The sequence below is a fragment of the Eschscholzia californica genome, unplaced genomic scaffold (genome assembly GCF_041429995.1).
Source record: "Eschscholzia californica isolate CP2 unplaced genomic scaffold, dmEscCali1.0.p SCAF_3, whole genome shotgun sequence".
In the NCBI taxonomy this organism is placed as follows: domain Eukaryota; kingdom Viridiplantae; phylum Streptophyta; class Magnoliopsida; order Ranunculales; family Papaveraceae; genus Eschscholzia; species Eschscholzia californica.
Window position 1 is genome coordinate 28,437,402 of NW_028238420.1, and position 23,904 is coordinate 28,461,305.

Sequence of the window (23,904 nt, forward strand, 5' to 3'; positions counted from 1 at the left end):
ATCACAAGTGGATATTAAATCGGCACAAAGAGATTGAAAAGTTATCGGTTCACGACGAAAAAAACGCCTTTAATAGCATAAGCTAAAAAATGTTCGATGAAACAAGATTGATGAACCCGCTCATGATACCATGTCAAATCAAGAGGATGCACGAAAGTAATGTGTCAAAGGTGGTTTCACGATATAAGTCTCGATTAAATTAAGACTCAGATGAGATATGATAAAGTCATGATTAAGTTTAACAATCATATATAGACGAATATGAAATAAATGGCACCGCATTTAACGAGATTCAGTCGGATAGTCACAAAATACATCTTCACATAAAGCCACAACGGCTACATATTTTATTCCTCACAATGGTTAAGGTTCTTATAAAGAAAATTCCATTTTCCACCTTATATTTTTGAAGAAATTAAAAGCCAATCAAACACATCATGAACTTACATTTTTTTTTATTTATCTTTTGTTGCATGCAGAAGAAATCAATGACTCGCCAATTGAGCAAGTTAGGTTAACCGTTCCAATCACAGATGATCCCAAAATGCCATGTCTAACATTTCGAACATGGCTATTAGGGTTAACAAGTTGTATAGTTTTAGCATTCTTGAACCAATTCTTCGGTTATCGACAAAACCCACTATCAATATCTTCCGTTTGTGTTCAAATTGCTGTTCTCCCAGTGGGAAAGTTATTGGCAGCCACATTACCGACAAAAACGTTACGTATCCCAATGACAAGATGGTCGCCTACACTTAACCCAGGACCGTTCAATATTAAAGAGCATGTATTGATTAGTATATTTGCTAGTACTGGAGCAACTCCTGTTTATGGAGTCGGTTTAGTTACAATTATTAAGATTTTCTATCACAAGGAAATTCATCCTTTTGCTGCTCTGTTGTTGGTCCTGACTACTCAGGTATGTTTCATCTTAATTGATGTATTTTGTTTTCTTTTCATTTCTTTTAAGTTTGTTGGGGGTGTGGATTGGGTTGGGCCAGAAGATGGTCCCTATAGGTTAGCTCTCTATTCGGCCTAAAGATGGGCTCTGTCAACTGACTCTATGTAGGCACCAGCAGTTTTACAAACCCTATATTTAGGGCTAATTTGGTCTGTCTTTTAAGGGTGTGGTTCAAGTACACAAGAAAAGAGATTTCCCTTATTTGACATTAGAAAAGGTTTTAAGGGTATGGTTCCAAGTAGGCAAGTACACAAGAAAAGAGATTTCCCTTATTTGACATTACAAAAGGTATTACTGTGGAGGGATTAAAGCTAATTAGTTTTGAAACAACATGATGAGATGAGTACAATAGTCAATCATACACCCTAAAGGCCATACATACTATCCATTTTTTTTTGTTGAGATCCATACATACTATCCATTGGTTAAGAACAAAATGAATATCAGTTGACAAAAAAACCTATAGGAAGGCGAGTAGTGAGGAGAGAGAGATAGTGTGTGTATGTTGGTATGTGTTTATGTGTGTGTATGTGTATGTGTTTATGTGTGTGTGCGCGTGTGCGTGTGGAAGAGAGTGACATCTTTATCTATATACGACATGACCGGTGCCACAGGCACCGGTACTTCCATTGAAAACTTTACATGTGTGTGTGTGTGTGCACATATTTGCTGCGGTGATAAAGTTAAAATAATGTAGAGTGGATGGGAGAGAGAAGATCAGGAGACGGAAGCGTGCGAGACAAATCAATGAGAAGAAAGAGAGAGAAAAAGGTCTTTCAATAATACCCCTCTCAACCTTAGCTTTTAATTTAAATACACCACCAGCTTTTTTTTGTAATAATAAGGAAAAAAAATTTTGTTTTGTCTCATTACTCTTGCCCCTCTCATTCTAAGCCATTGGATTACATTGAGATTATTTCAAATCAAGTAAACCTAAATGTTTAATGTTAAGGGTTATTTATTTTGGAGAGAGGAAGTAAGCAAACATTTATTTTGTCCCAATTAGCAAAACAAATTATGTTTTGTTATACAGATGTATCTGTCTTTTAACCCAAAAAAAAAAAACAAGTTATGTTTTGTTAAATAGATGTTTATGTCTTTGTTTATAACTCTTAATCGCTCTCTTTCTCTCTCTCTCTCTCTCTCTCTCTCTCTATATATATATATATATATCTTATCTACCACCCTTTTGCATTGGGGTTTCACTATTGATGTTTTTTGTATTTCTCACCAAGGTAGTAACTTCTTTTTCATTTGTGTGTGGTTAATATAATGTGGTGTAGATGTTGGGTTATGGATGGGCTGGTCTATTCAGGAAATATCTTGTGGACTCTCCCTACATGTGGTGGCCTTCAAAATTAGTTGATGTCTCTCTTTTCAGGTAATCTCATCCACAATTACAAATTCTATTGCACGGGTGATGTGAGATATCCTAACCTCCCCTCAAACTAAGGTTGGAGTCGTTCGACATTCCCCTTCCTCACATGACTTAGGTAGTCCTCGCGACCAACCGTATCTGAGAGACTCGTTTTAGTTGATTCCATGTGTTAGAGCCAATTGGGCCTAACTCTCCCTAAAACCAACTTGAAGGAAAGAATTGCATAATATAATGACCTTATTGTTGTTTGTTTATGATTTTCAGGGCATTACATGAGGATAACAAGAGAACAAAGGGAAAACTTACAAGATTACAATTCTTCTTAATTGTGATAGTATTAAGTTTCTCATACTACACCATTCCTGGTTATTTCTTCCCTTCTATATCAACTATATCCATTGCTTGTTTAATATGGACTAACTCAGTAACTGCTCATCAAATCGGTTCGGGTATTCATGGTCTTGGAATCGGTTCCTTCGCTCTTGATTGGAATACTGTTGCTGGTTTCTTAGGAAGTCCTCTAGCTACACCTGCTTTTGCCATTGCTAATGTTCTTGTTGGATTTTTCTTAGTTGTTTATGTTCTTACTCCGATTTTATATTGGTCTGATTCTTTCGGAGCGAAAAGATTTCCTATGGTTTCTAGTAATCTATTTGATTCTACTGGTGGTGCTTATAATATCACAAGAGTTCTCAATCAAGAAACATTTCAGATGGATGAAGTTGGTTATGAGGGTTATAGCAAAGTTCACTTGAGTACTTTATTTGCATTGTCGTATGGTTTGAGCTTTGGAACTCTTTCAGCTTCGATCTCTCATGTTGTTCTCTTTCATGGAAAGTATGTACTCTATTTACAAGATATGCGATTTGGCCCGAAAATAGGGGCCGACCACAGGATGAAAGCTGATGTGGTTGGCTACCATTGATCCGAACATTTTTCTCCCCACATGTTCGACCAGCGGGAGCCGACCACATTAGCTTTTGGCCTGTGGATGGCCCCGATTTTCGGATCAAGTAGCACTTCTGTTACTTTTTATAAATGGTTATATACGCATTAGTCGTTATGTCATAAACTAATTCACACATTATTGATTTGTTGTTGTTGCTTGTGGTAGAACTATTATGAAAATGTGGAGTGAAACGAGAGACGTAGTTCGTAACGCTGACGGTGATGTTCATAGTAGATTGATGAGTAAATACCCATCAGTTCCTCAATGGTGGTTCCATATCATCTTAGTTTCAATGGTTGGCCTTGCTATCTTCACTTGTGAAGGCTTCAACAAACAATTGCAGCTCCCATACTGGGGAATTTTCCTCACATGTGGATTAGCAATATTTTTCACTTTACCCATTGGTGTCATCTCAGCTACTACTAATCAGGTATATATACTCCATCAGTCCATCTCAAGAAAAAAAAGTGACTTCTCTTGTTAACGTCAATCAATAGTCCAACTCAATCCCATAAACTCTTCTTAATTTCAAATGCGGTTTCTATACCCTAGACAATTTTATATCAAGGTATATAATTTCACAAACACAAAACATATGGCACAAAACATATGGCCTTGCTGGGTATAGCTCGTACCTCCGTCACGATGAAAATCAGACATAGATACAATTTTCGAAAAACACAAAACATATGGCACAAAAATATCCGCACTCATCTTGAACAATGGATAACTTCCCACAAAATAATTTCAAAATGAATACTACTATTGCTAATACCAACACTTTAAGAGAACCATTCTAATTTCAAATTAACATTTAATCAAATACTTTCTAAGCAAGAGATTACCAAGAAAGAACACTTTCTCCACCTTTTTTTTTCTCTTCTTCTTCAAAGTCAATTTCATCATCATCACTGTTTTTAGGGTTAGAGTCTAAGAACTCAATATCTTTTCGAATTGCAGAAAGCAAACGAGGACCAGATTTCTTCCGGTCACGTTTTTCTTTTTTCTGATTACTACCACCTTTCTGTTTCCGTTTGTTGTCCACTATTTTTAGGTCTTCGATTAACCCAAAATCAGTCTTCCTCACCGTTTTTCTTTTTTTAGTTATTGTTTGACTTGTAGCAGTGGAAACCAATGAAGATAGAGTCGGAGGAATTTTATGATTCGAAACCACTAATTTTTCTCCCGAAATTATACTCGGATCGAATAAATAATTCGGACTTGTGTTATTCAGTTGAATTCCTTCTTCTTTTGTCGATTTTTCTTCCCCAGTCAGTAATCTTTCCTTTAACAATAATGGGCACGGCGGGTGAAGGAATTTCAGAAAATTTGCTCAATTGGATTCGAGATTCTTCATAAGACAAGTATTCATCTAAACGGAGAAAAACATATCGAAAAATACTTTTCACTTGATTCCAATTATCTATGAACGATGTACCTTGATCAATGAGTCTCCATTGCATCTCGTTGAATTTTTCGTACACTCTTGTAGACAAGTGTTGTTCAAGAATAAAAACCTTATCTTCATCACAAACCTCTTGGTTTATAAACCAATCTTCCATCTGTTGAATCCAAAAATCTATATGATATTGACAATCGAATATAGGTATCTTGGAAACGACATTAATTTTATATTGATCTTTTCGATCAACATAGAGTTGTTGTGCGTCTCGAAAAGGATCCCAACCTAAACGTGGAAGATTTTCCCAACATTCAAGATAAGAAGTATCTAAAAAAAATTTATCTGTTCCCAGATTCTTGAGGCTCTGAATACCAGCTGATGTAGATTGTTGCGGAAGCGTAAAAGTAATGGAATCCACCATTGTTAATAAACTAAACTAACGAAATAAAACTGATAAAATAACGATAAACAATAAACTTGATTAATAATAAACTTGGTTGATAATATTCTCTGATCTGGTTAACAAAGATAGACTGGACTTCTCTTATATAGAGATTGTATTTTCCTAGATAGACTCGAATAAAGAAAGAAGATAACTACAGGATACTTTCCTTGATTGCTAAGACACTAAAACATAGAAACCCTAAATACTAAAATTTGGAAACTACGCTAATGTAATAACCTGGCCGTTAGGCCCAGTAATCTCTTGGACGAAAGGCCCATTAAGGGGATGGCCGCCATCATACTCCCCCGCTGCGGAACAACTTGTCCCCAAGTTGGTGTTGTCATAAAGCGGATCGTCCAGGTAATACGGATATATATCAGTGATGTTGACGATAACTTTGGTGACGAGTTCGAAGGCGATCCTTAGTTCCCACTTTGCACGAAATTTGTTGAAAAACCGAAGAAGACAAAAATGGACCAAGTCACCAATGATCATCTGAAACTGATGATGTGAAGATTCACTCGAACGGAACAGTAGTGAATAATCATCCAAGAGATTTCGACATCTCCCGTCATCTTGTAGTCTGACGAAAAAGACCACAAACGCCATATTCTTCCGTATGGAAAAAGCAACCTTAAATTTCTTCAAAATTATAACTTTGACTGCCTCTTCCCTTTGTATAACAACTTTGACTGACTTCTCATGTTCATCTTTGTGAAGTCTAGAAACCAGAACTATGCCAATATTTATCAATGTAGCTACTTCTCTAGCCAGTATAACAAAAGAAAAGATCATGGAGGTTTCACTATTTCGGTTTTCAAAAGATAATATAGCAAGTATTCCATTGATCTTTCTAACGAGCAATTTTTCGAACACGGTAGAGACATCAACAGACATACTTATGTAATTCGAATGATCAACATCAAGATGCTCATCAAATACGTCATGTGCAAAGCATATAAAGCTGAGTCGTCCCGCTTCTTCCTCCCTTCCTTCGTTCTTTAATTTAACGGATACAAATGCCGTCATCTCTGACCTCATACCCACACTCTCATCACCGTGCATAAAACTAACCCTAGTTTTCAAATTCTTATAATAAGTAGGTGGTGGTGAAGGCATAAATTCAAACCCACCAACACTACTCCTTTTTATCCTCTCTCTCAATGTTAATAATATACCACCACTGACCAAAGCGAAGTGTTGTAAACTTTCACCTTCATTATGTTCTAAATAAGTTTGTATTTGACTCTTCCTCTTTGTTCCATAAACCGGTTCATTCATCGGTAACAAAATCATTTCATCATTACTTGATAAAACAACCGAGTTCAACCCACTCTCACTTGTTTCTACATCTTCTGATGTGAACTCAGCAAACTCATGAAACCCAGTAAACGATTTAACATACCCAACCGATTTAGCTAAATCATAAACATTACCAACCGCATGATCCAACCGTTTAATTCCAAAATCAAGATTTTTAAACGATGATGATTCATCCATTAGTTCAAACCCTGGTAAAAATATTAAATTAGGGTTAGGGTTTTTGATACTTACGTAACGTAATACAACATCACCGTAAAGTTCAGCTTCAAATATGAAAATTCCTGTTTTGATTTCAATCGGAGATGATGAAGGTTTTGCACCATTTGAAACACTCACATTGAATGCTTCTTCAGCATCATCAACTTCGATTCCGATGGATCTAACAACGAGTCCATGAGAACACGAAAAAGACCTAGCGGATGAATGATTAAACGTCGGAATTGAAGCAGTGTTCGTTTGATTGCCGGCGATTGACGGTGAGTAAGGAGCGGTAAGTAAAAAGTTAAGTTCGTCGGAACGGAGAAGATAAGAAGCATGCGTCATGTTTCCAGTAGATAAATCAGATTTAGCTATAATCGGCACACCTAAACCCCATGAAAATCGACGAGCGGAGTTAATAGCATCAGTACACCAAAACTCAATGTGATGTAATCGTTTAACTTTGAATCTATCTGATTTTGGATTAGAACGGACAAAATTACTGTATCCAACTAATTTGAATCCCGATTCACCATTCTTGCCTTTCTCCACCATTTTTTTCTCTTCTTTTTCAAAGTCAATTTCTTCATCATCACTGTTTTTAGGGTTAGAGTTTAAGAACTCAATATCTTTTCGAATTGCAGAAAGCAAACGAGGACCAGATTTCTTCCGGTCACGTTTTTCTTTTTTCTGATTACTACCACCTTTCTGTTTCCGTTTGTTGTCCACTATTTTTAGGTCTTCGATTAACCCAAAATCAGTCTTCCTCACTGTTTTTCTTTTTTTAGTTATTGTTTGACTTGTAGCAGTGGAAACCAATGAAGATAGAGTCGGAGGAATTTTATGATTCGAAACCACTAATTTTTCTCCCGAAATTATACGCGGATCGAATAAATAATTCGGACTTGTGTTATTCAGTTGAATTCCTTCTTCTTTTGTCGATTTTTCTTCCTCAGTCATTGAAAAACTAATATCTTTTTTATCAATAATCTTTCCTTTAACAATATGGGCACGGCGGGTGAAGGAATTTCAGAAAATTTGCTCAATTGGATACGAGATTCTTCATAAGACAAGTATTCATCTAAAGGGAGAAAAACATATCGAAAAATACTTTTCACTTGATTCCAATTATCTATGAATGATGTACCTTGATCAATGAGTCTCTATTGCATCTCGTTGAATTTTTCGTACACTCTTGTAGACAAGTGTTGTTCAAGAATAAAAACCTTATCTTCATCACAAACCTCTTGGTTTATAAACCAATCTTCCATCTGTTGAATCCAAAAATCTATATGATATTGACAATCGAATATAGGTATCTTGGAAACGACATTAATTTTATATTGATCTTTTCGATCAACATAGAGTTGTTGTGCGTCTCAAAAAGGATCCCAACCTAAACGTGGAAGATTTTTCCAACATTCAAGATAAGAAGTATCTAAAAAAAATTTATCTGTTCCCAGATTCTTGAGGCTCTGAATAGGTGATGTAGATTGTTGCGGAAGCGTAAAAGTAATGGAATCCACCATTGTTAATAAACTAAACTAACGAAATAAAACTGATAAAATAACGATAAACAATAAACTTGATTAATAATAAACTTGGTTGATAATATTCTCTGATCTGGTTAACAAAGATAGACTGGACTTCTCTTACATAGAGATTGTATTTTCCTAGATAGACTCGAATAAAGAAAGAAGATAACTACAGGATACTTTCCTTGATTGCTAAGACACTAAAACATAGAAACCCTAAATACTAAAATTTGGAAACTACGCTAATGTAATAACTTGGCCGTTAGGCCCACTAATCTCTTGGACGAAAGGCCCATTAAGGGGATGCCCGCCATCAACACGTGATAGGCTTAAAAGTCACACGTGCTCCATGTCACCCGAAAAAAATACGTGTTAGGCTAATCAAGCCACACGTGAGGGGGCGTGTGAGAATAGTCCCACAAAGAAGAAGTGGTAACTAGCAACCAAGCATATAATGTCCATTAACTGCCAATTAATTTTGAATTGACAGACTAAAAATTAAAAACCAAAAGTATATACCTCTAAGATGAAAACCCAACCGCGAAATGAGACAAAATCTAAGCAGAATGATGATACTTGCAGCAAATAAAGGGAAGCTTAACTAGAAATGTAAAATAAGAAGAATAGCACCCTGCTCGAAAAATAGAGTGCTGAATATAACTTTAAAGGAAGTTGAGTAAAATTTGTACCAAGTGTCTTTTAAAACTTAAACTACTATTTTTTTTGTTGTTATCTTCATCTCCATTAATCATTTCATCACGGACCAACCGAGCGTCTTTGGTAAGCCGAAGCGAACTGTGGCCCCGCTTAAAGACTTCCAAGATCTGTTCCATTTGTTCTTTCTTTTAATAATCTTACTTATAGTGTTAAAACTAAAGGTAAAATGAATATTCCAATTTGTTTTCGTCGAAAAAACAAACTTGGAACAACTACTGATGATGACAACAACAATAACAACAATTCATCAATGGTAGTAAACCCTAATAAAAAGACTCTGTTGAATGATATCTCTGGTGAAGCTAGAGATGGTGAAATTCTTGCTGTTCTTGGTGCTAGTGGATCTGGTAAATCAACTTTAATTGATGCTCTTGGTAATCGAATTTCGAAAGGAAGTTTAAAAGGAACAATTACTTTAAATGGTGAAATTTTACAATCTCGTCTTCAAAAGGTAATCTCTGCTTATGTTATGCAAGATGATCTTCTTTATCCAATGTTAACTGTTGAAGAAACCCTAATGTTTTCTGCTGAATTTCGATTACCTCGTTCGCTTTCTAAGTCTAAGAAAAAAGCTAGAGTTCAAGCTTTAATTGATCAATTAGGGTTAAGAAATGCTGCTAAAACTGTTATTGGTGATGAAGGTCATAGAGGTGTTTCAGGTGGTGAACGTCGTCGAGTTTCAATTGGTACTGATATTATTCATGATCCTATTGTTTTGTTTCTTGATGAACCAACTTCGGGTTTAGATTCGACGAGTGCTTATATGGTTGTTAAAGTTCTTCAAAGAACTATTGCATTTTTCTCTATTTTGGAAGCTCATATGATAATACAAATATATTTTTAACAGCATTAAAAAAAATATCTTTTTAACACAAAATGTACGTGCAAGTTTTAAAAGTTGAAATTTATAACATCTGGTCCAAATTTCATTTTCCATAACAAATTAAAAAGAAAAAAAAATGGATAGTTTTTTCAACTACAAAAAGCAAGAATGAATTTAACTGAGACACTCAAATTATTATTTTCGGATAAATTTGAGTATGACATAAGTATTTTTAAAAACTAAAAAATAAAATTTACTTAATCAAACTACGTCGTTCTTCCAAATTATGACAAACATCGACAACCAATCTACTACATGTCTTGTTTGAACGAATCAAATTCAAATGAGTTGGATTTAGACAAATAAGATTTGTACAAAAAGAAAAGAAACAAACACTCATTAGCGAGGGAATCATGTAAAATTGATTTAGTGGTTAAACTTTAGACTTATGATAAGATGAAATATCTCTAGGATGATATGATTTTTTTTTTTAATTGAAGGATAATATGATTTTGAGAGTGACTAAAGAATGCTGCCGCTAAGAGTGCCCAAAAGTTGGTTGATAGAAATGTTGAAGTCTCTTATCTATTTATAAAACAATATGCGCTTGGAGTAGTTTAAAATCTAAAAGGATTTACAGGGGTAAAGTCAAAATTTGAAGTAGCAAACAATAGAGGGGTGGACAACGATTTGGTCAAAATCTTGGGGTGATACGTGAAACAATATAGAAAACAGGGGTTAAAAATAATTAATCCAAATCGCGTTCTCTCGCTAAATAGATTCCAAAAACCTGGAAGTCCCATGTCTGATTCCTACAGAAAGTGGACTCCATGGTTATTGAACTTGGGTTATTAATTAAAGGTATAAACAAGTTTGTAAGGTTTTAGGCCTCCATATTATGTTGTTGTGCTTTAGACCTCTATCATTTTTAGTTTAACTTCGGCGATTATTGTGCTTATCACATTTTGGTGATGTATCAATGTCATGTAACGACTAACGTAGAACGTAATCCATTAAAAAAAAAAGGGAATAGTAGCCTACCTAATGGGTCTTTTTAATTTGTTAAGTGGGGGGGGGGGGGGGGAGGGGGGTGCCCTTGTAATTTTTTTTAAAGAAGGGTTGCTTTTATAGTTCACTTCCCCCTCTCCCTCTCTCTAAAACGCTCTCATTTTTACGAGAAATGATTTATGAGGCCAAAGTTTTAGACCTACGCTAAACCTAACAAATCGTGTTCTGACACGTGTCGCTGGGTATCCACGTGTGCACTGTGCAGGGTCAAAGTTGGGCGTTTGCGGTTCGGTCTTTCACCATACCCTAACTTGCACTTAAGTCTCGACTTTTTTTTTTACCTGGACAGTTGAAATGTATCAACGATCAAATTGTTCAAAAAAAAAGTATCAACGATCCTGATCAAAAACTCTGAATTTATCTCCCATTTTGTAAGGAACAACTGAAACATTCACTCTCTTTCTTCCTCTTTAAAAAATTGCCCAAAAAAAAAGCAGAATCTTTCGGTTCGTTCAGCAATTTCCCTGGAGAAATGTTTATAAAAATCCCCCCCAGGTTAGGAAAAAAGTAAAATAATTCCTCTATTTATTAGATATCTCTATTTAGAAAAAAGTAAAATAGGGTCTCGATTTTAGTTGATGTCTTCTTCATTAGAGAAAATACTTGGGTACAAGTACTGGAAATTTGTAGTTGATGAAGAAAAGATATTGCAAGAGGAGAAGCCGGAGGGATATTGGGAGAGTCGAATTCAGAAGTAAAAACGAGTGAAAGAAGAAGAAAGCGTTTTTTTTCTTTTTGTTATTTCTGAGATATTTGACTATATTACACTTCAATTCTTCAAATTATGACTTTTTCATTTAAAATCTATAACATAGAAGGTCTTTAATATAATAATCCAAAAGTTTTATCCCCTTTTACTAATCTTCATAGCTCCCCAACCATGATAGCTCCCCCAACAACAATTTCCAGCTCCCCTTACCAATTGTCTTAAAATTAGAGAGATGACTAATTCGAGTTAGGCTTAATCCAGATATGTTTATTCCGATCAGTGGACCATAAGATCCACATTGAACTCCAATCCAAGTCAAGCAAGGTCAGTTTCCATTGGTCAATTTGTAGCTCTTAACCCTAATGATTATCTTAATTCAAATAAAGCTAAGTCATTCAATACGATGAGATTGGTTTGTAGAGAAAGGGGGGTAGTTCAACAAAAAAAAAAAAGAAAGGGGGGAAGGGATGCGTTTGTTTAAAAATGAGAGAGTTTTAGAGAGAGAGAGAGAGAGGGAGGGGAGCTTTAGAGCGAGAGAGTGTGGGAGAGGGAAGGCGGGTGCTATTTACAGAGCTACTAAGTGCTATTTACAGGTCCGGCTATTTACAGATCTACTTTTTACTATTTACAAATCTTTTGACTTTATCACAACTTATTAGTTATTTAGAATAAAACCCCTATTTTAGAGATAGGTCCCCCCACCAAAAATGCTGAAAGTTAAACATGAAACTGACCGAAAATGTTGAAAAATTAAACATCAAATTGACCGAAAATGTTGAAAAATTAAAATGACCGAAAATATTGAAAAATTAAACATCAAATTGACCGAAAATGTTGAAAAATTAAAAATCAAATTGACCGAAAACGTTCATCGTTCTAAGCATTATTTCACCAAAAATTTGAGTTGTTCACTTAGAATGTTGACCTAGAAATCTAAGTTCTTTTTATTGCGACACCTTTACATTTGTCCGTCGGTAAGGGCCGTCGGCAATATTCGCGATTTTTGTAGTGTCTTATCTCTAAAGTTATGTCTTGACTTAGAATGTTGTTATATGAGTCCAATGAAGAGTTGTAATTGAGTTCTTCAGTATCAAACTCTTCCATTAATGAAGTCTCTTGACCACCAAGCTCCTCCATTAATGTACCTTCATCGGTGTTAGGTTCTTCCATTACTAATGTTTCTAGTAGGTGATTGTGAGTTGATTGTTCATAGTTGTGGTGGCAATTGTTGGGTGGTGGAAGGTGTTGGTGGAGGGATTTAGGAATGAAGGAAATAAAATATCTTTCAATAATTAATATTTTTTTTTCTGTCTGATTCTTATTAAAATTTGATTTAGTCCTTGTGTGCTCTGTAGCAAAGTCTTATTTACAGAGAAAGTGAAAAGTTCCAACTTTTGAACTTTGTAAATAGCCAAAGTAACTCTGTAAATAGTTTTGATCGAGGGGGAATTGGGAGAGCTTTAGAGCGAGAGAGAGTTTCAGAGGAATTGAGAGAGTTTTAGAGTGAGGGAAAGTAGTAGGGGAACTGGGGATCCTAAAAAATAAGGTCATTTTTTAATATATGAAAATTATGAGGCCGAAAAAGAAACTAGTAATAAACTATGAGCCAAAAAAGAAATATCAAATAATCATCAAGATAAACCGGCCAAAAATCCATTTATCCATGTCAAGTAAGTAGAAATAGCAAAATTTGCTTGAACATTATTTTCTTAACACATAACGAGTTATTAAAAGAAAAATGATTGAACAGAGACGATAGCGTACGAACCTGCAAAAACCCAAAGCAATGGTTTCATGTTCTCTTTCTCTCTCTTTATCATTTCTCTTTGATAATCTTTCTGTCTCTTTGATAACTGATTTTGCACATTTTTGTAAGCTTCGACTTATCCATCGACCTTGCTATCAAATAAGTAATCCATCCATCCTCTTCAACTACTTACCAAAAGTTAACCCTAACATATTGCCAATTTGTCTTGTAAATCCGAAAAACTAAGTGGAAGTGAAAAAATATGCATTGGCAGTAGATGCGCATGAATTATCTAATCGTTGTTGCCACGTAAAAACCATGCTCCATAAGCACAGAAAGAGCATGATTATTAACAGTAGCCACTTCGCCATAAATAGTTGTTTGTAACGAAAACGTCGTATAGATCTTATATGGTAAAACTTATATAAAAGAGTTTTTGTGAAGTCAACTATCACTTACTAAGAGTTGTATTAACTTATAAAAAATTGGTAATCAAAGCAATAAAAAATCAGATGCACGTAGGCAATAACTTATTGAAGATAGAACATTGTAGTGGGCCTATTCTGTTAGACTAAATTATTTTAACCAGACAGTTGTTTTTCCTTCTCTCATATCAAGGCCTAGTAAACTACAGTTTTACCTATTTACCTCTGGATCTGCAAAGGTAAAGGACCAAATCTCATAACACTATCACAATATGGAGTGCTTTAGATTCCATTACATACATGTAACTCATACTTGGAAAGTAATTTAGGTTTTTTTAAATATATGTAGACTCCAGGACTGAATGTGATCACGGAATTGGTTATTGGATATCTATACCCTGGGAGACCTCTTGCAAATATGGCTTTCAAGACTTATGGTTCCATTAGTATGGCTCAAGCTATCACATTTCTTCAAGATTTCAAACTAGGACATTACATGAAGATCTCCCCAAGAGCCATGTTCATTGTTCAGGTATTTTTTTCGTGTGTTATTATGCTTTAACCCAGAGCACTTAATGAATAAATGCTTAAAAAACAACACTTTTGAGATAAATAACCACTGATTTTTATTTTTAGAATTATTTGTCGCCCTAGCCTTTCCTTTTGTATACGTGTTGACCAAAGAAAATAGGTAGGCAATAAATTCTTTACTTGAACACTTATCGTTTTCCTTATTGAGAAGATGATTTAAAACTACAAATTTATGCTCCTTCAATAGACAAATTCCTAACATTAAAGTAGGATGAACTCTTGACTAACTAATTTGTAAAGACGAGAAATGCATGAGTGACAATTAACAACTAAAGACTAGGAACACATGACCAAAAATCAGAACTAAAGGTATGATCGGACTTGGTGTCGTTTGGGTAACACTAAAATAAGTAACTTTTTTGCTTATTTAAGTAGAAAAGTAAAAAAGTTGGTTCAGTAACGTGAAAATTTCTGACTTCACTTAAGTTAAAATTTGACTTTCTCTTGAAGTTAAAATTTTTATCTTTTGATTTTAAAGTAAAGTAACTTATGTACAACTCGTACATAAATTTTACTTGATAAATTTTTTTTCTTCGTCTACCTTCGCTTCACCACCACAACTAAACTTCTACCATTCCATTGTACCTCCACCACCACCACCTCAACAATTGCACTTCCCCCGCCACCATACCTCAACCACCACTACCACCACCTTCGCACCTTAACCTCCACCACCACCACCACCATACCTCCATCACTACCACCACCATACCTCCATCACTACCACTATACCACCACCACCACCACCACCAAATCTCCATTATTACCACCTACATATCTTATCCACCACCATACCTCTGTCACTACCAGTCACATACCTTATCCACCACCACCACTGTATCTCAACCACCACACCACCACCACCACCATACTTCCACCACCATTACCATCATCATACCTCCACCACTACCATCACCATAGCTCTACCACCACCAACGTCACTGCCACCATCATTCCTCTACGACCACCGTCATATCTCAATCACCACCAAACCCCATAACCATACCTTCAACGCACAGCCACCACCACTACCACCAATATCACCACCACTTCGTATACAAGAATATTCGTAGAAATCAATGATAAATTCATTAAAATCAAGTATCTCTATGAGTAAAAGAAAAATAAAATTATCAAAAGTAAATTAGATTACCAAACTAACTTTTTGTCTTTTTCACTTATAAGTAACATTTTTGCCAAATATACTTTTGAAATTTTTTTACTTTTTTAAAGCAAAATAACTTCTACTACAAACAAAAGTACTTATACTTTTGGTTGCCAAACGACACCTTAGTTAAATATAGTAACTAATAACTTGTGGTGTGACTTTAATATCCCCCTTACCAGCAACATCTATTTTTACCATCCCGAGTTGGTGACTGAAGTTTTCATACTTCTTGGTGCTCAGTCCTTTAGTAAACAAATCTCCCACTTAATCATTTATGTCAATATAGTTTAGTTTTATCTCCTCTGACAATACTTTCTCCCTTAGGAAATGATGATGCAACACTAGGTGTTTAGTTCTTCCATGAAAATTAGGACTTTCAGCCAAACATATCGTTGATTGGTTATCACAGTGCAAGAAAATTGCTTCAGTAGTTGGCCGACACAAATTAGTTTACAAACGTATAAGCCAAGTTCGTTCTTCTGCTGCCATAGTTGTAGCCTAATATTTTGCTTCAGCTGATGTTAACGTTATAGTTGGTTGCCCTTTGCTACACCAAGAAACAACTCCCAGTCAAATCATAGACACATACCTAGTAGTTGAGCATCGAGTATCATGATCACCTGCATAATTAGCCTCACCAACACCAGCTAGTTTGCAATCTCTTTATTTCTTATACAAAATGCCATAATCAAGGGTGCTCTAGACATATCTTAATAGATCTTCAGAATTATATTTTTGGTGAAGAAACATGCCTTCATTAGTGTGATCAATCTCTAGCCCAAGGAAGTGTTTAAGTTGTCCAATTTCTTTCCTTCGAAAACAAATTGATGACCTTCTCCTTTGTTTGGAGAATTTATTCTTCACAATCTCCCGTGATGATTAAATAATCCACGCATAGTAAAGGGATAGCAAACTTCACTCCACCTGATTTAGCGGACAAACTACAATATGCACTTGTGACCAAAGAACCACAATGAGTTAGAAATTCAGCAATGTTATCATGCTATGCTTTTAGTGATTGATTTAATCCATAGAGCGACTTCCGTAACTTACATATTCTGGACGACCTTGACCTTGAAATCTCAATAGTTAATTAATGTAAATCTCTCGACTCTGTGTAAGAATGCAGTATTTACATCCATTTGGAACAATTTAAAATTTTCCAGAGCTGCAAGTGCAAGTAAAAATCTTACTGTTGTAATCTTTGCAACTGGTCTAAAAGTAATTTCACAGTCTAATCCATATTGTTGGGAGAACTCGCAAGCTACTAGACGTGCTTTGTGTCTCCCAATTGATCCATTAGTGCAATGCCTTGTTTTGTGAAGCCATTTGCATGAAATTGACTTCACATTTGCTAGTTCTGGAACAAGTTCCCATGTTTGATATTGTTTGGATCCAGTGGTTCCTATTCGATAGATCTATTCTGTTCAAACATCTGAGATGCTTCTTCAAAAGTTTCTAGTTCTCTTGTACCTTCTTCTTCTTCTTCTTCTTCTTCTAATGTAATAACAACATTTGCATATTTCAGATATACATAGTCTTCACTAGGGCCTTCTTCATTTGATGGTTGGTACACACCGGCTTGCTAAGAACTTTGATCTACATAGTCTTCGACATTTTCATCGTCACCGGTATCTTCACCACCACCTTACATCTAACAGAATTTGAGCATATTCAACAATGTTTCAGGACCACCACATTCAACAATGTTTCAAAGGGTGTTAAAAAAATTAACCTTTGTTGAGGAAGCCTATTAATGACATAGGCAACAGTTTTGATTGCTTCAACCCATATTTGGCCTTGCACATTATTTGCGTGAAGCATACCTTGACACAGTCATCCAAGGTGTCTATTTTTCCTTTCTGCGACATTGTTCTAATACGTAGTTTTAACACATGTGAATAGATCTTTTATTCGTTGTTCTCGTAGAAAATAAGAAAGCTCATTTGAGGTATACTCTCCCCTTTTATCCTTTCGGAGATGAATTTGCTTAGTAACTTCTACTCCAGTTGCAGTCTAAACTCTTTATAGTTTGACAGTGTTTCAAACTTTTCCTTTTGAAGTAAATCCATGCAAACCTAGAAAAATCTCGATATAAGTCACCATATACTTTATCCCACCGATAGAAGCTTTTTTTACAGGTCCATTTACATCTGAGTGAACTAACTCTAATACTTTGCTCTAAATGTGGACTCTTCATATGTAAGCTAATGTGCTTTACCGAATTGGTATCATGCACAAACACAATATGTTCCTACTTCAAGTTGAGGGAGTCCTTTTGACACATACTTCTTCGTCTCATATCCACCATAAAGTAGCTAACATGACTCAAGCTAGCGCATGTGTCATAGGTTCGTTGTCTGATTGTCTGATTCCTTCTTGTCCTCTCTGTATATGCAGTTTTCCCAGACATAACATAGATTGGCTCAAGTCTTTTTCCCATCATAAGTGGGTTTTCTTCAGTATTGCGATACACCTTCACATCTTTGAGACCAAACAGAACAAAATGGCCGAAGATGTTAATTGTGCTATTGAAAAAAGATTTTTCTTCATACATGGAACATGATAGAGATTTCGATGCGGCACATCATTGTCACTGTATTGAGAATAAACCATCGTATTACCGATGTAAGCTATCGATAACTTCGAGTTGTTGACTTTCACCACGAGATGACTATCTATACCTCCTTATTCAGATAATTTTTGCAGCTTCTCTTTATAACCAGTCATATGATTTAAGCAACCCGAATTGACAATCCAACCTTTCTCATAATCAATTAATTCAATTGTTGTTGTTGTTAGACCAAGCTCATTTATTCTGCAATTTTCGACGTAGCAGTATTACCTTCTACTGATTTTCTGGCTTTCGACAAAACATTTGCCATGTGACCCTTCTTCCGACAATCAAAATAGTTTCCTTCAAATTTCTCCTTACGACTTCGATTTTTTGAACCTCATCCAACACGACTACTCCATTCGCCTTGTTTATTCTTCGATTTGTCATTGTTTCTTGGATTATTTCCCGGAAGGCTCCCTACTTTGTGACTAGCTTCCCGCGTAGCCCCCCTAGTTTATCAAAATTACCCAGATGACCTCCTTTTTCGCCTCTATCTCATCACCTCTCTGCCACGTCATCTCTCTTGCCACCTCATCATCTTCTCCGATAAGGTCGTCGGTCAGTCAAAAGTTCTGGCAACACTTCATCCTTAAAAAGAATCTCTCTTTTTCTCTCCACCTCACCTCTTTCTTCTCCGGCGACCTTCAAACCCCTTCGCCGGATTGTTTAGAAAGAGAGAAGAGAATTAAAAAAAAATTTGGTGCTTGAAAGTCACTGGGCAAAAATTTTCCGGTCGGCGACCTTCGTCAGAGAAGAGAGAGGTGAGGTGAGGTGGAGAGAGAGAAAGAGGAAGAGAAAAAAAATTTAAGGATGAAGGTCACCGAAAATTTTGATTGGCCGACGACCTTATCAGAGAAGATGATGAGGTGGAGAGACATGACGTGGCAGAGAGAGGTGATGACATGGAGGAGAGTGAGTTAACGGACATTTAACGATAACGGGAAAAGGGGGTCATCTAGATATTTTTAATAAAGTAAGGGGCTATGCGGGAAGCTGGTCACAAAGTAGAGGCCTTTCGGGAAATAACTCTTGTTTCTTTTGAAAAAACCACTATCATATTGCTTGGGATTCTTGTTTCTTTATGTCATAAAGTGCTTCATCTTCACTATTAAGGAATACTCCTCTCATTCAATTATCTAAGACTTTTTCACCAACAAGCAAATTTTCAAACCAAACAGTAATGGCTGATTTTGCCTTCCCTGTGCTACAACGACGAAACCACTTTATTCGAATCCAAAAAAAACTATGGATAATTAGTCTTTTTATCCTGGTTTCATGAATAGGGGCTTGTGGGTCTAACTGAGAGATTTCACAACATAATGACTTCACTTTGTGGAAATATTAAGCGATTGTCACGTTTCCTTGAGCTATTGAGAACAAATCATTCCCAAGTAGTTGCAACCTAGTGTCATTTTCTTTGAAAACAGTTTGGTAAACGTCTCACAAGCTTCTTAATGAATCTGGACATCTCTGAGAATCTCTAAAACATCATACTCCCTCCGTCCCAAAAAGAATGACCTATTTTGAAAACCTAACTTATTAAGGGAACATCATTAATTGGTGTTTGACTTTCAAAAATAACATGGTTTTTCCAATTGTATCCTCGTTAACTATTATAATTTACAATGAAAAAGTTGAACTTATCTTTAAATAAAGTTGTCATTAAATTTATAGCAGTGGGTATTATTGGAAATAGCGAAAAGTTTCTTTCTTTATTTTTAGAAATAGGACACTAAAATGGGACAAACCAAAATAGAAATTAGGTCATTCTTTTTGGGACTGAGGGAGTATTGTATTGTTGTTTTCAAAGCAAACATTGCTTTGCCCATTTTTATCTTCCACTTCCTTAATGTACCATTTGTGTCTTCTGCATTTGGTTGTTTGATTTCATTACCATTCACAACCTCCAATAAATCTTGACCATGCATGTAAGACATCATACATGTAGACCAAGTATTGTAGTTTTGACAGTTCTGCCTTTTAGTCCCACCAATAACTTGAAGATCACTTAATTTGCTATGAAACCGCAATATTTAGGAAAGAAATATAGGTAGACAAAAATTCTCACTAAAACATTCTTAGTTTTTATTATTGAGAAGATGATTTACAACTGCAGAGTTATGCTCCTTAAACATGCAAATTACTAACATAAGTAAGATGAACTCCTGACTAACTAGCTCCTAAAGACTAGGAATGCATGATAGGAAACTAACTCCTAAAGACTACGAATACATGACTTGAAAGAAAACTGAAAATTATCTACTAACTTAGTAAAATACAGTAACTACTAACATCCTAATGCTTAGTGATAGGCCTAAAATAGGTCTATTCCCGCAAGTATACAGGGTCAAGTTATAGTATAATTTGTAAATCGGGAAATCGTCCCAAGGAATAGGTAGCTAACTTCGGATATTGACGGCGAGTTTAGCCCAATAATCAAAATGTCAATAGCTAACTTAGACTAACACACACACCCCACTCATAAATTTGATGTTTGATTTGCAAGAAATAAGAAAACGAATAAAACTAAATAAACTATCTAAGAGAGAGGTAAGAGGATATCTAAGGTTATGAAATCTACCGCATAATTTCACTTTATAAACAAGCACTTAATTACTTAAATCTCTTTTGTATTTACTCGGGATCCAATATAATGAACTATTTAGATTTCGGATGATGTTCTAGATAAAACAATTTTATAATCACTAATTCTAATTGTCTTCCTTATAAAGATTCGGATCACTTAACTATTATTCATCATCTAAAAAGCATACTCCATCTAACAACTTAACGAAAGTATGAAATATCTAATTATGAGGCATAAGTAATGGAAAGAAAGTCCAATCCATATAGATAAACAATCAATATACATTAAAGCACATCAAAGGATTTAATTAATCAAGAACAAGTATTATAAAGATCCAAAATAGGTTTCATTTACAACCTTAGATGACTAAATTAACTATACATGGAATCTAGAATAACATTCATTGACATTGTAAAATAAATGAAAATACTAAGAAATTAATGGAAAGAAATCACCAAAAATGTTCAAATTCCATATCCCCATGTATCTCCAATTTGTCCAAGATTTGTCCCATTTGTGCTCAAGAATTTTACTCCAAGAAATCTAAGTAATAGCTATTTTATTGCCACCCAAATAAGAAAAAGAAAGAAAAGGAAGAAATTAGATGTAGAAAGAAGAGATGAAAGGGGATAAAGATGTAGAAGAATATGGAAGGAAGAAGGAGAAAACTATTAATGGAAGAAAGAATAGTGGTAGAGAAGAAGTAGTAGTAGAGAAAGATGGAAAAATAATGAAGAAAATGGATTTAGTAGTAGAGAAGAGAGAAAGAAATAGGTAAGAGGAGATTATAGGGTTAGAGAAAGAAAAGTAGAGAAAGAAAAGGTATGGGAATAGAGAAGAGGGATTGAGAGGGTTTGCAAGTCTAGCTTTTAATGGAGGAGCAAGAGATTTATTTATAGAGTTGGGTTAGGGTTTTGGTTGGGTCAAATGGTAAAAGCTGAAAAAGAGAGGGTCACTTTTGGAATTTGGGAGGGTTTAAAGGATAAACCCAGGCGGCTAGGGTTTGTGAAGCTGGTGGGATGGACACGTGTCGGCTAGAGAAGGAGGTGGAGAATCTGGTCGTTAGGGTGTGAACGGACGTAGCATAACAAAGTGGGACGACTCAGAAACCGTCGGATCCTGAAGAGCGCGGATCTGGAGGGACAAGAGATGGACACGCGTCTTGGACTACCGTAATACACAGCTTCGGGTAACACGGAATAATAAATAAAGGACGGGATGGTCAGCAGCCGTCGATCTGGGACACGCGGAGGGGAACGGTCAAGATTAGAACATGGGATTGGGACCACGGAGGAAATTTGCAACGGGCTACACCAGATCATGCTTATAAGGGCCATTTCGATCTTAAGCGAAAACACGGGAATTAGATGTACTGTCCTCCAAAGAGCGCCACGTGTCCCGCAGAATCCCGCACGTCCGAATGTTTACCGAATGTGTCCCACCTGGTCAACAGCCTTTGACTCAACTTTGACCTTGATTTATTCCTTCGTCCGGACTCCGATTTGACTTTCGTTTTCTCCTACGAATTCGTCTCGACCTCTATTTTTCAACCACGTACTAACCTTGGCCAAATTACCAGATTTTCCTTGACTTCAAATGACCCAAAATACCCTTCATGCATCTTTTCCTCGTTTTTAACCGTTTTTCACATCTAACTCCGCAAAAGACACCTAATCAAGAAAACCAACCATTTTATTATAATAAAGACTCGAAACCGACTAACTTGACTAAATTAAACGACTTAGATGGGACATTTTCATGACCCATCACTTAGTCAAACAAAGATGGTGGTGTGACCTTAATAGTACGTACATTTAAAAACAATTGTAGTAAGACTACACTCGATTATTTTCCGTTAATATGGAATGGACCGTTGTTCTTTTATGTTAACAATTGTAGCATGACTACAATAGTTTTTTCCGTTAATATGTAAGGGTCCGCCGTTCCTTTAACACTGTCTAATTTTCACATTGTGTTATTTTGGTTTTTATACTCAGTTAACAGGAACAATTGTTGCATCTACTGTGTACTTTACAACGTCATGGTGGCTACTTACAACAATTCCAAACATATGTGATCCATTACACTTACCTCAGGGAAGCCCATGGACTTGTCCTGGTGACAAATTATTCTACAGTGCGTCGATTATATGGGGCATCATCGGGCCACTACGTATGTTTGGAAAACTAGGGTTATACTCGGAAATTAATTGGTTTTTCCTTATCGGGTTAATTGCACCTGTCCCTGTTTGGGTATTATCACGATATTTCCCCGAAAAGAAATGGATCAAAGACATAAACATGGTTGTGATTATTGGAGGTGCAGGTGGTATGCCTCTTGTAAGATCAATTAACTTTCTTTCTTGGGGTTTTGTTGGAATATTATTCAACTTCTATATATATAAAACGTATAGAGGATGGTGGGCAAGCCATACCTATGTATTATCAGCTGGACTTGAGGCTGGGGTTGCTTTCATGGCTATATTGAGTTATTTTGCCCTCCAAAGTAATAATATAAATGGTGTGGCATGGTGGGGTTTGGAAACAGATGATCATTGTACCTTGGCTTTATGCCCTACAGCTATAGGGGTTGCAGTTGAAGGATGTCCAGTTTTTTAAGGTTTTTTACATTATATTTCTTAGGATATTTCAAGAACTATTATGGTGCTCGTTTAACTAATACTCTATATGTTGATGTTGGATTTCACTATCGGCAATGGTTGCATGGGTTTAAAATCAATTTCAGGTCTTTAAACAGTCTCGGAGTCCACATATTTTTTTATTCGGCTGAATGTCCAAAAAGTATAATTTACAATTTTGGCCCCCACTGATTCCTTAATGATGGGTGAAATTAGTCAAGGGTCACTTGAAACTCCTAAAATACAAAAGCTAAACTCCCTCATAACAAATCCTAAGCTACTTTTTCGGAACCTCATGATGGTTTAAGGGATTGAGTTGAACTCCTAATTCTAAGCCTCAAAAGTAATTAATCTTTCATCTGTTGAAAGATAGTGAAAGAAATTTGCCAAATACAAATCTCTACTAGCTCGAGAATCTATCTTGAATATCGTTTTCTTATGTGAAAAAGCTATGATCCCCATTCTCCTTTATGTTTTGAGAGATCTTGATAGAAATTCGGAAAGCTTAGTTCATCCAATGTATGAGTGATTTATGAAATAATTATAATTTAGGCACTAAAATTATTTGCATAATGTCATTTGAAATACAATTATCCATTTATAAACTTAGTTTTATACTTAAT

At 35.7% G+C, this 23,904-nt stretch overlaps 1 protein-coding gene and 1 pseudogene across 1 annotated transcript; one reads left to right on the top strand and one right to left on the bottom strand.

Annotated features, from left to right (window-relative positions):
- Window positions 1-485: 485 nt before the first annotated feature.
- Window positions 486-23,382, top strand: LOC147549358 (oligopeptide transporter 5-like). Its single transcript, XM_086669855.1, has 6 exons — window positions 486-919; window positions 2,245-2,342; window positions 2,604-3,176; window positions 3,454-3,718; window positions 14,030-14,212; window positions 22,641-23,382. Exons 1-6 carry the CDS (start codon window positions 545-547, stop codon window positions 23,259-23,261), a joined length of 2,115 nt encoding a protein of 704 aa, XP_086525981.1. The 5' UTR covers window positions 486-544; the 3' UTR covers window positions 23,262-23,382.
- LOC147549359 (4-hydroxyphenylpyruvate dioxygenase pseudogene) lies at window positions 4,515-7,211 on the bottom strand (annotated as a pseudogene).
- Window positions 23,383-23,904: the final 522 nt, after the last annotated feature.